This window comes from Neoarius graeffei, chromosome 4 (genome assembly GCF_027579695.1).
Source record: "Neoarius graeffei isolate fNeoGra1 chromosome 4, fNeoGra1.pri, whole genome shotgun sequence".
Classification (NCBI taxonomy): domain Eukaryota; kingdom Metazoa; phylum Chordata; class Actinopteri; order Siluriformes; family Ariidae; genus Neoarius; species Neoarius graeffei.
This window is the reverse complement of record NC_083572.1, coordinates 104,257,665-104,270,531: the sequence shown is the minus strand read 5'-3', so window position 1 is coordinate 104,270,531 and position 12,867 is coordinate 104,257,665. Positions and strand designations below refer to the sequence as shown.

Here is a 12,867-nt window from a genome sequence, read left to right as displayed (position 1 = left end):
TAGCTGCCTTGCTCAAAGGCACTTTAGCTATTCCTGCTGAACCAGGGAATTGAACCAGCAACCTTTTGGTCCCAAAGCTGCTTCTCTAACCCTTAGGCTGGGGGTCAGCAACCCGCGGCTCCAGAGCCGCATGGGGCTCTTTAGCACCCCCCTAGTGGCTCCCTGGAGCTTTTTCAAAAATGTGTGAAAATGGAAAAAGAATGATTTTTTTTTTTTTAATATGGTTTCTTAGGGAGAAAACCTGACGCAAACATTCTTATGCTGTAAAAATGTATGTAATATATTTCTCATCTCATCTCATTATCTCTAGCCGCTTTATCCTTCTACAGGGTCGCAGGCAAGCTGGAGCCTATCCCAGCTGACTACGGGCGAAAGGCGGGGTACACCCTGGACAAGTCGCCAGGTCATCACAGGGCTGACACATAGACACAGACAACCATTCACACTCACATTCACACCTACGGTCAATTTAGAGTCACCAGTTAACCTAACCTGCATGTCTTTGGACTGTGGGGGAAACCGGAGCACCCGGAGGAAACCCACGCGGACACGGGGAGAACATGCAAACTCCGCACAGAAAGGCCCTCGCCGGCCACGGGGCTCGAACCCGGACCTTCTTGCTGTGAGGCGACAGCGCTAACCACTACACCACCGTGCCGCCTGTAATATATTTAAAATACCGAATTTCAGAATTGCGCCAAATAGCAGAATTGCGTCATAGCCCTGCGGCACACAGTGCAGCACGGTGACAGGCGAGTGGCTGTTGTAAACAAACGGTTGTGTGTGATGGGCAATGGATCCAAAAGGCAAAAAGAGAAAGATTGCTGATGAGAACAGAGGATTTAAGGAAGAATGGACAGAAACGTTTGCTTTCATTGCCAATGCTGAAGGATTGCCTGCATGTTTGATTTGCAATGAGAAGTTGTCAACAAGAAGAGCAATTTGGAGCGACATTTCCAGCTAAAACATGCTAAATTTGCTACCGAGCACCCAGTTGGGACTGAGAGAAAAAGTGCAATTGCAGTGCTTGTGGAGAAATTAGAGGACCGCAAAAACAGTTTGAAGAAGTGGATTGCATCTCCAAACTCTACTACTGCTGCAAGTTTTGTTGCAGCCCGGGAGATAATAAAAAAGGATTCATTCATGAAAATATCAGAGTGCCTATTTTCGGACTTCAAAAACAAAACCGAGATAATCCAGAAAATTAAAGACATGCCTCTCTCCGCAAAGGCAGTGAAGGAAAGGGCCATTAAAATGGCAAACAACATCACCGATCAGCAAATCAAGGACATCAATTCAGCTCCAGCTTGCAGTCCTGCGTGAAGATTAAAGTTACATCTTACATGCCCGATGTTGAGAAGCTGTCCAGTGATGTCCGAAAACAGAAGTCACATTGAACAGGTGCAGGGGCGATTCTAGCATCTGATCTTTGGGGGTGCTTAGCCCCCAGAGCTGACAGAGGCACCTGGCTTGAACGACAGTGTTTCCACATTTATTCCGCATTTAGACTAGACTTAACTAGACAAGAAGACTAGACTAGACTTATGCAATGTTTTAACAGAAGCTGACCCAATAAACTATGATATCTACACATTTACAACCACTGACACAAATATTTACGTTATATTTTTAACTAAATAAGACCTACTACTGCATTTGTAATGTTGGAGCTATTCATTTTGAACAGTGGTAATTGTTACTTAATGTGTTATTGTGTATTGTGTAATAATAGTGTGTATTATTATGATTTTACATTAGTTTACATTAGTTTATATTTTTTGTTATATTTGTTATATTTTGGTCGTGTTCTTTTGATAGTCATTTGTTTAATTGTTTGCTTCGTGCATGTACGTTTCAGTGTCTGTTTTGATTAATTTGCTAATTATTATTATGTTATTTATGATAAATATATAAATATAAATATATAAATGATAAGCAAACGTAAACGCTATGTTACAGTAAATAAAATTGACTAACACACGGTGGTCCTAGCACCGTAGCACTTGTACAGCTCTGCACAAAAGTATCTCGATATGGATGATAAATGTCGTTTTTATCATTCTGTTCATAGACCAGGGAACATATTGCATTATGCATATTATTGTGTTGTGTTTAACAATTGTAATTCCAGTCCGTACCTTCACATCTCGCTATGCCAGTAATACTCAGGTGCTACTTCGAGTTCCTCATCGGCGTGGAATCCAGTTAAAAAAAACACCATGTCGTAGCAAGCACTCGCGCGGACAGGCAACCCAATCAGAGGGGACGCAAGGAGGAGAGGGATTTTACTGCTCATAGAACTATCACCTAACAGGTGAATTCAAGAACACACACACGGCCGCGCACACATTCATTGCGCAGTGCGCAAGGGCACTTATTTCTGAAAATTACGTCCAAAAGCAGTGTTTTTGAGGGTGCTGAGCTAGGGGGTGCTGAGATCGTTTTTGGGGGTGCTTGAGCACCCCCAAAAATAGGCTAAACACGCCCCTGAACAGGTGAGAACACAATCCCGTCATAGGCGCATATTTAGTAACAAAGTGGCTGTTTTTATGAATGGATTTCTGATTTTTGTCAGTATATATTTGGAAAGACACAATTATTGTGTTTTATCACTCAGGTCACTCATTGTGCGTGTCTGTTGCTGAGATAAGAGGGGGAAAAGAGAAGAGAAGAGAAGAGAAGAGGATGCTGCTGCGTTTGACCCTTGCACTGACTAGGCTACTTGGCATTTGCAGTAAACGAAAGAGAAGAGGATAATGCACAGAAATCGAACTTTAACTGTCTTATTTTAATTTTATTAATTTCGCTGTTCTACTGTGTTGTATTTTTTAAGCACGCTGCCTTCTAATTGCAGGCTGTTTTATTACTCGTTTGCGATTGTAGCCTGTGTATTTGTGTCTGATGCCGCGTAAGGGGGAGAATTAAAAAGGATTGTTTTAGTTACTCATTTGCACTGACTTAGGCTACTTAACTTGGCATTTGCGGAAAACTAAAGAAAATAGGATAATGCACAGAAATTGAAATTAAACTGGCTTATTTTCATTTTATATAGTCTACTTACCTTTTCAAAAGGCTGCTGTTTTATTTTTATAATTGCAGGCTGCTATTGCACTCTGTTGCCCAGATAAGGGGGAAAGAGAGGAGTTGTATTGAGGTTTGAAGAGGACTGCATTTCATTTCCATACTAAGGTCTGAAATTACAGGAGGCCTATGCACATCCCATTGTGTTTTTTTTTTTTCTCGAATCCTCAAAATAAAAAAAAGACACCAAAAATCTGTATTTCTATTTCTTGTATTTCTATAATTTAATCAATGCAACAAAACATAAAACATTAATATTGTAATGGAAGTTAAACTTGAAGCACCAAATATCGTAGGCTACAGCAGCGTAGTCACGTGGTGCGTCATTCTCTCCAGGATGCGCTGCAGGGAAAATAAACATTTAATCATGAATGCTCATTTTGTATTTGTAGCCTACTTAGTCGTTTTAATAGTAGGCTTATATAGCTAATATACTGACAGCCTATGTTGCCTTCATATTAGGCTTAAGGCTTTTAATTTTTTGCGGCTCCAGACAGGTATGGTTTTTGTTTTCTTGGGCCAATATGGCTCTTTGAACATTTTGGGTTGCCGACCCCTGCCTTAGGCCATGGTTTACCCCAGATGAATAGATGAACCAGACTTGGTGTACAGCATTATAGTTGTCAGTTGCTTCATCTGAATCCAGCTTAAATAAGAGCAGAGTGAAACAGAAAGCAAAGTAGAGACACTGAAGTATGTACAAGAAATGGACACAAACAGAAAAGCCAAAAAAAAAAAAAAAACATGAAATGTGAAACACTTTAAAATAACAGACATTTATAAAGTGACTTCAAGTTCAGGTCAGTTTGCAGGCTTCAAAATTTGATGTGTGTGTGTTGTATGGTATGCAACAAGACTTGTTTGAGCATAGTGTGCAATGATTTGCATTAGGAAGCAGGTGTGTGTGTGTGTGTGTTGACTCAGATGTAAATGTGTGTCTGTTATACACATTCCGAGAGCACAGTCTGAGAAGGAAGGTGATGGAAAGATGTCCCGGATTTTAAGTTCTCGTCTGTCGATCCGTGAGAAAGGCCTCGTTGTTACCCTGCTTGGTTCCAACTGCAGTGTGAGTCCACTTTACTCTTTCCATCAGTTCTCTTTTTTGCTTATGCACATCCTTCCTTTTCTCTTCTGAACTTTTGTCCTGCTCTAAGAACCAGCATCTGGGAGACTGAGACATTCACCTGGTCTTTATATCTGTAACAGGTATTGTTTAAACACTTGGAAGAAATCCAGGGTGCTTAGGGTTTCCTTCTATAACTAACAGCTTGGTACTTCTTCAAAAAGGAAGCATGGAGTGTAAACTCCTCTGTCCTGAAGATATCTGAAAAGTGAAAGGTACAGCTTGACCTCTGACTGAAAAAAAAGTGCTGACACTGGAGACTCCTTCCGTAAGTGTTGAATAAACTGAAGAAATGATAATTAATTGGAACAAAGCTGTGATCTGCAGCTGCACTTCTTTCATAGAGCTGCTGTTATAGAAAATTAATCAACACCTTCTGACCAATCAGAAATGAGAATTAAAGAGCACTGTGGAATAAAGCAGGATGCAGTGGCTGTTTATTTCGAGGCTCATTTGTTTGTGGGTTGTTTATTTCTCTTCCTGTATTACTGATTTTACTGGCAAATAGAGTACAACAGACAGCATTTGCACTACTCTGTGTGTGTGTGTGTGTGTGTGTGTGTGTGTGTGTGTGTGTGTGTGTGTGTGTGTGTGTGTTTTAGGTGTCAGCATGTGCCGTGGTGCAGTTGTACCTGGCAACTTCAGCTTGTAAAGGAAAAAAATCTGAATGGCAGATTCACAGTTGTGGAGTGGTGTGTCTGGTGCAGGATAAAACACTGCATTCGACATTTATACGGCTCTTTTGTGTGAAGGTTACACACACCACACACACACACACAACACAAGATATCATGCAAGTCTCTGATTTACTAATGTGTGTGTAAAAATGTGAAAACGTAATACCCCTTGTAAAAAAGTGTACAAATGATTGGACAGAGAATTGTATTTTTTTTAAACAGCAGAATAGCACGGTTGTGTTTGTTTCCCTTCATGACGATGTAATTTTTGGGTGTTTCTATAAAATTCAGGGCGGACTTGATGCTAAGATTTATTTTGCCTATGAACTTTAAGAAATGTCATTTATTTATTTGTGGACACCTGAAAAGTTGTGGTGTTGTGCTTGAGACCGGTCTTGATCTCAAGACCATTTTTTGATGATCTCTGTCTTGTCTCGGTCTCAAACGTAGAGGACTCTGAATTTTATTTTCAAGACCGGTCAAGACCAAAACTGTGGGGATTTCACTAAATTGTCTGTGCATTTTCTGATTTATTTGTGTACATCCTTACTGTGATTTGTTGTAAAATTTCCTGCTTCAAATGTGCCTCGTTGCTATTTTGAAAATTTTCTTCCTGTTAACGGCTGTCACCCCTCCCGCACCACACACACTGGTCTGGTCTTGACTTGATTTCAACCTCTCAAAGGCTTGGTTATGACTTGATCTCATTTCATCCCCTTGGTCTTGACTTGATCTCAACCCCTCAAAGTCTTGATCTTGACTTGATCTCAGCCTCTCAACATCTTGGTCTTGATTTGATCTCAGCCCCTCAGTCTTGACCTGCTCTCAATCCCTCAGTCTTGACTTGATCTCAACCCCTCAGTGTCTTGGTCTTGACATGATCTCAACCCCTCAAAGTATTGGTCTTGACATGATCTCAACCCCTCAAAGTCTTGGTCTTGACTTGATCTCAACCCCTCAAAGTCTTGGTCTTGACTTGATCTCAACCCCTCAACGTCTTAGATTAGATTAGATAAAACTTTATTGATCCCTTTGGGCGGGTTCCCTCAGGGAAATTAAGATTCCAGCAGCATCATTACAGATAAACCGAGAAAAGAAATAGAGAAAACTTCTAGATAAATTAAAATAAATTAAGTATTTACATATACAAATATAAAAAGAATAAGATATGGGGAAGAGAGGAAGGGGGGGAAGGAGGGGGAAGAAAAAAAATATTGCACATTATATTGCACATTGTCCAGTATTGTTAGGCTAGGCTACTGCTCCTTCCCATCTTCTGTCCTCCTGTTACCCCCCCCCCCCCCCAGAAAGGAGTTGTACAGTCTGATGGCATGAGGGACAAAGGAGTTTTTAAGTCTGTTTGTCCTGCACTTGGGAAGGAGCATTCTGTCACTGAACAGGCTCTTCTGGTTGCTGATGATGGTGCTGATTAGCCTCCTAAGGAAGTATAGCCTGCTCTGTCCCTTCCTGTATAAGTGTTTGGTGTTGCAAGTCCAGTCCAGCTTGCTGTCCAGCCACAGCCTGAGGTACTTGTAGGAATCCACAGCCTCCACCTTGACTCCCTCGATCAGAACTGGTCATGACCTTGGTCTGGACCTCCCAAAGTCAATGACCAGCTCCTTGGTCTTCGAGGTGTTGAGCTGCAGATGATTCCTGTTGCACCACACAGCAAAGTCCCTCACCAGGCTCCTATACTCCTCCTCTCTGTTGTCACTGATACACCCAACAATGGCTGTGTCATTGGCAAACTTCTGAATGTGACACAGATATGAGTTGTAACAGAAGTCCGCGGTGTACAGGGTGAAGAGAAGAGGGGCCAGTACCGTGCCCTGGGGTGCTCCGGTGCTGCTAATCACAGTGTCAGATGTGATGTTGTTAGGGTTTTGCTGGGATTCGAACCTGGTTCGCTGGTGTGATAATCCAGCAAACCCCCACTAGGCCACCAGGGGGATGACTCAAATGCAGAGGCGTGAGGCGGAAGTAGAAAAAGTATCAAAAGGTTTATTTACAATATATACAGTCCAAAAGAAATAATCCAAAACGCTCAGAAGATGAAGGGAAAAATAAGAAATATCCAAAGAACAAAAGTCAAAACAAAAGCCAAAAAAACAGAAAAGAAAAGGCAAAAATACCAATGCTCAGAAGATCCAAAAAACAGTAAATACTAGGTCCAAAAAGTCCAAAAAGAAAAGCAAAGTGAAAAACCAAAAAGACAAAGGCAAGGAACATGGTACAGAGGAAACTGGAGCTAAACATAACAGCACAAAGACTCCGTGACAAGAGGACTGAACTCAGGGGTATAAATACACAAACTAATTAAGGACAGGGTGGGGCAGGAAACAGGCAATAAGACAAAAACAAAACCCAGAACACAGTGGTGACCTCTAGAGGCCAAAATAAACATGACCAGAAAAGGAAATAACAGCGGCCTCTAGAGGCCAAAACAGTCCCAGTCCTAACAGGACCCCCCATCTAGGAGTGTCTCCTGACGTTCCCAGGATGATCAGGATGGGCCGAATGAAAGTCCTGACAAAGTTCTTTGTCTAGTATGTCCCGAGCTGGGACCCAGCAGCGCTCCTCAGGGCCATAGCCCTCCCAGTCCACAAGATATTGGAGACCCCCGTGAACCCGGCGGGAGTCCAGCAGGCAGCGCACGGTGAAAACAGTCTGACCCTGGAAGATGCGGGGGGGGGTTTCCTAGGGGCAGGGGCATACGTGGACGTCAGTACGGGCCGCAACAGGGAAACATGGAATGTGGGGTTAATCCTTAGCGTACGTGGTAACTGGAGCCGGTAGGAGACAGGGTTAACTCTGCGTACAACCTTGAAGGGGCCAATGTAGCGAGGAGCAAGCTTGCGGTTCTCCACCCACAGCGGAAGGTCCTTGGTGGACAGCCAAACCCGCTGCCCAGGGCGGAAAGTGTGGGCAGGTCTCCTGTGGCGGTTGGCCTGAGTCTGGTTGGTACTGGAGGTCTGGATGAGTGTCCTCCTGACCTTGCTCCAGGTCTTGCGACACCGTCTCACATATTGGTTGACCGAGGGCACCCCCGCGTCCTCCTCCTGGTCCAGGAACAGAGGTGGCTGGAACCCGAATTGGCACTGGAATGGTGACAGCTTGGTGGCCGATGACTGCAGGGTGTTGTGGGCATACTCTGCCCATGGCAGCCAGGTGCTCCACGATGTCGGGTTATCCATAGCCAGGCCTCGCAGGGTGGTTTCCAGGTCCTGGTTGAGCCTCTCCGTCTGGCCATTGGACTGGGGGTGGAACCCAGAGGAGAGGCTGGCAGTGGCCCCGATGAGCTTGCAGAAGCCATGCCACATTCGGGAGGAGAACTGGGGCCCCCAGTCAGAGACGATGTCCTGTGGAAGACCAAAGACTTGGAAGACGTGATTAAATAGCAATTTAGCAGTGTCAAGGGCAGAAGGGAGTTTGCACAGTGGTATAAAGCGGCAGGCCTTGGAGAATCTGTCCACAATGACCAAAATGACAGTGTTACCTTGAGACTCAGGGAGACCCGTGATGAAGTCGACCGCCACGTGGGACCAGGGATGCTGGGGAATAGGCAGAGGATGCAGGAGACCCTGGGGATGCTGTCGTGGGTTCTTGGTTCTGGTGCAGACCTCACAGGACAGGATGAATGACCTTACTTCCTTCTCCATGTTAGGCCACCAGAAGCATCTTTTCAGGAAGTCCAGGGTCCTCCGAGCTCCCGGGTGGGTGGTGAGAGGGGAAGAGTGACCCCACTGGAGAACCTTGGCCTGGGCTTGACGAGGGACATACAGGAGGCCCGGTGGCCCCATCCCAGGATCAGGGTCCCGGCGTTGAGCTTGTCGAACAGTTTCCTCAATACCTCAGCGGACAGGAGCCACAATCTGGGATACAGGGATGATAGGCCCAACTTCACTCTCCCTGTTGTTGGGTGAGAACAGCCTGGAAAGCGCATCCGGTTTGGTGTTCTTAGAGCCCGGGGTGAAATTGAAATGGCTGAAAAACAAAGCCCACCTAGCCTGTCGTGGGTTCAGTCTCTTGGCTTGCTGGAGGTACTCCAGGTTCTTATGGTCCGTCCACACCAGGAATGGATGTTGCGCTCCCTCCAGCCAGTGCCTCCACTCCTCAAGGGCTTGTTTAACCGCTAGCAGTTCCCGATCCCCCACATCATAGCGGGACTCCGCAGGGCTCAGGCGGTGGGAGAAGTAAGCGCAGGGGTGCGGCTTTCCTTCCGAGTGTTGAGAGAGCACCGCGCCGACACCACTGTCCGAGGCGTCCACCTCCACGATGAATGGTTGGGAGGTGTCCGGGAGAACCAGAATAGGTGCCATGCAAAAGCGGTGTTTGACGTCATTAAATGCCTTTTCCGCCTGAGGGGACCAGACATAGGAACCACCAGTCCTTTTGGTGAGGTCCGACATAGGTGCTGCTACGGAGCTGAAGTTCCTGATGAACTTGCGGTAGAAGTTAGCGAATCCTAAGAACCGCTGAACCTCCTTAACGGACTTGGGAGTAGGCCAGTCCTGGATGGCCAGGGTCTTGGCTGGGTCCATTTGGAGTTGCCCCGTTCGTACGATAAATCCCAGGAAGGAGACCTCGGGGACATGAAACTCACATTTCTGGGCTTTAGCAAACAGATTATTCTGTAAAAGTCTCTGGAGGACTTGGCGGACATGGTGGCAGTGCTCCTGTAAGGTCTTGGAGAATATCAGGATGTCGTCAAGGTAGACGAAAACGTATTGATTAATCATATCCCTCAAGACATCGTTGATAAGGGCCTGAAAAACAGCTGGTGCATTGGTGAGTCCAAAGGGCATGACCTGGTACTCATAGTGCCCTGACGGGGTGTTAAAGGCAGTCTTCCACTCGTCTCCCTGTCGGATACGGACGAGATGGTATGCGTTCCGTAAGTCCAACTTGGTGAAGATGGTGGCACCTTGGAGCAGGTCGAATGCTGTGGACATCAGTGGAAGGGGATAGCGGTTGTGCACGGTGATCTTGTTCAGGCCCCTATAATCAGTACATGGCCGGAGCCCCCCATCCTTCTTGCCGACAAAGAAGAAGCCAGCACCAGCGGGTGAGGTGGAGGGTCGAATGAACCCAGAGGTCAAGGCCTCCTTGATGTACTCCTCCATGGCCTTGCGTTCTGGCTGAGAGAGGGAAAACAGTCTGCCACAAGGAGGGGTAGTCCCAGGGAGCAAGTCGATGGCACAGTCGTAGGCACGGTGCGGAGGGAGAACGGCGGCCCTGCTCTTACTGAAAATTTCCTTGAGATCCCAGTACTCTGTGGGAACTTGAGATAACTCGGTGAGATCGGGAGGCTCGGCAGGAGACACAGGAGAGCTAGAGACCAGACAAGAGGCATAGCAAGCAGGACCCCACTCCACAACCTGGCTAGTGACCCAGTCTATACGAGGGTTGTGGCGGGTAAGCCAAGGAAGACCTAGAATAACTGGGAACTCAGGTGAAGGAATCAGGTGCAGGGATATTTCTTCCTTGTGACCTTGAGACTGGAGGAAGACTGGAGAAGTAACTTGGGTGACTCTTCCATCACCTAACGCTTGGCCATCGAGGGCAGACACAGACAGTGGGACTTCAAGAGGCGCAGTCGGGACATTGATGCTTTGGGCAAAGTGGATATCCATAAAGTTTCCAGTCGCCCCTGAGTCTAACAAGGCTTGACAAGAGTGGACGGACTCACCCCAGGAGATGGAGACCGGGATGTAGATTCCTTGGCCAGGGAGTCCGGGAGAGAGGGTAGGCCCCGTCACAACCCTCCCTCGGCTGGATGGGGTAGTCCTTTTCCCAAGAGCTCGGGACATGATGCTCGGAAGTGACCGGGCTTGCCACAGTAGATGCAGCACTTGTCCCTCCTTCTGCACTCCCTCTCGGCTATGGAGAGACGAGTACGGCCAACTTGCATGAGCTCTGGACAGTCACTGGAGGAGGTAGACGGGCTCCAGGTAGAGGCAGGGAGGCTGGGGAGGCTCAGGACTTGGCGGCATTCTCTCATCCTGTTGTCAAGGCGAGTAGAATGTGAGATCAGAGTTTTGAGGTCACTTGGGCATCCGATAGAAGCCAGACCGTCTTTGATGGGGTCAGACAGACCATGGTGGAAGGCTGACACCAGGGCAGTCTCGTTCCATCCACTTACTGCTGCAAGGGTCCAGAACGAGATGGCGTAGTCTGCAATGCTTCCCTCCTGTCGGACAGACATGAGCTTCCTGGCTGCATCTTTACTGATATCTGCCTGATCGAAGACCCTTACCAGCTAACAAGGTTATCACAAAGGCAATCTTGTGGCGATCTGTAATGTAGGTGGTAGGCTGGAGCTCAAAGGTGAGTTGGCACTGGGGAAGGAACTCCCAGCACTCACCGTGCTTGCCGTCATACCTCTGTGGTGCAGGAAGGCTGGGTTCACGAGGTGAAGGAGACAGCGTGGCAGGAGGCACTGGAGCGGGAGCAGGAGCCGGATCAGGATGAGGAGATGCAGGCAGAGGTGTCAGCTGTGCCAGGGTTTTCCCAATTTGCTGAAGCAGTACCTCATGGCGAGCAAGGGCCTCACGTTGGCTGGTGAGCGTTCGTCCATGAGCGTCCATGGTCGCTCCGAAGCGTGTCAAAGCTGCCATAATTCCCTGAAGGTTGGCCGGGTAGACAGTTGAAGCAGCCTCTGCCGGTCATGACAGAGTCTTTCTGTTAGGGTTTTGCTGGGATTCGAACCTGGTTCACTGGTGTGATAATCCAGCAAACCCCCACTAGGCCACCAGGGGGATGACTCAAATGCAGAGGCATGAGGCAGAAGTAGAAAAAGTATCAAAAGGTTTATTTACAATATATACAGTCCAAAAGAAATAATCCAAAACGCTCAGAAGATGAAGGGAAAAATAAGAAATATCCAAAGAACAAAAGTCAAAACAAAAGCCAAAAAAACAGAAAAGAAAGGCAAAAATACCAATGCTCAGAAGATCCAAAAAACAGTAAATACTAGGTCCAAAAAGTCCAAAAAGAAAAGCAAAGTGCAAAACCAAAAAGACAAAGGCAAGGAACACAGTACAGAGGAAACTGGAGCTAAACATAACAGCACAAAGACTCAGTGACAAGAGGACTGAACTCAGGGGTATAAATACACAAAATAATTAAGGACAGGGCAGGGCAGGAAACAGGCAATAAGACAAAAACAAAACCCAGAACACAGTGGTGACCTCTAGAGGCCAAAACAAACATGACCAGAAAAGGAAATAACGGCGGCCTCTAGAGGCCAAAACAATCCCAGTCCTAACAGATGTCTTTCAGCCTGACGTACTGCGGCCTGTCAGTGAGGTAGCTGGAGATCCAGGTGACCAGGCAGGGGTCCATTCGCATCCTGTTCAGTTTGTCCTGAAGCAATAGGGGCTGGATGGTGTTGAAGGCACTTGAAGTCCAAGAAGAGGATCCTCACTGTGCCATTTCCCTTATCCAGATGCGAGTGGGCTCGGTGTAGCAGGTAGAGGATGGCGTCTTCCACACCGACACCTGCCCGGTACGCAAACTGCAGACAGTCCTGGGCATGTTGTACCTGGGGTCTGAGGAAGCTGAGGAAGAGCTGCTCCAACATCTTCATCAGATGTGAAGTGAGTGCCACCGGTCGGAAGTTGTTCAGCTCGCTAGGCCGATTCTTTTTGGGAACTGGAACAATACATGATGTTTTCCAGAGGGTGGGCACTCTCCCCAGCTTCAGGCTAAGGTTGAAGATGCGTTGGAGTGGTTCACCCAGTTCAGCAGCACAGGTCTTCAGTAGTCGGGGACACACCTTGTCCGGGCCTGCTGCTTTCCTGGGGTGAAGCTTCCTCAGTTGACCTCTGACCTGGTCTGCAGTAATGCATGGAGATGTCTGTGTTGAAGTGGGGGAGGAGGGGGCTGCTGCAATGACTGGGGGGTGGTGTGTTGAGGGAAGAAGGAGAGATGGCTGCAGTGAGGGAGAGGGTGGGGGGGACGTGGGCTGGTTGAACCGATTGGAAA

At 47.0% G+C, this 12,867-nt stretch overlaps 1 protein-coding gene across 2 annotated transcripts in view; it reads left to right on the top strand.

The window, feature by feature from the left end:
- The first annotated feature begins 4,039 nt into the window (after positions 1-4,039).
- The window catches only part of si:dkey-197j19.6 (actin nucleation-promoting factor WAS), a 41,052-nt gene continuing 32,224 nt past the window's right edge, over positions 4,040-12,867 (top strand). The window contains exons 1-2 of one of the 2 annotated variants that reach the window (XM_060918391.1): positions 4,040-4,147; positions 4,807-4,950. In XM_060918391.1, the coding sequence (XP_060774374.1) occupies positions 4,070-4,147; positions 4,807-4,950 (222 nt within the window). In that variant the 5' untranslated portion in view covers positions 4,040-4,069. Of the gene's footprint in view, positions 4,148-4,806; positions 4,957-12,867 lie in introns of both variants that reach the window. The other variant, XM_060918390.1, reaches the window with a different exon arrangement.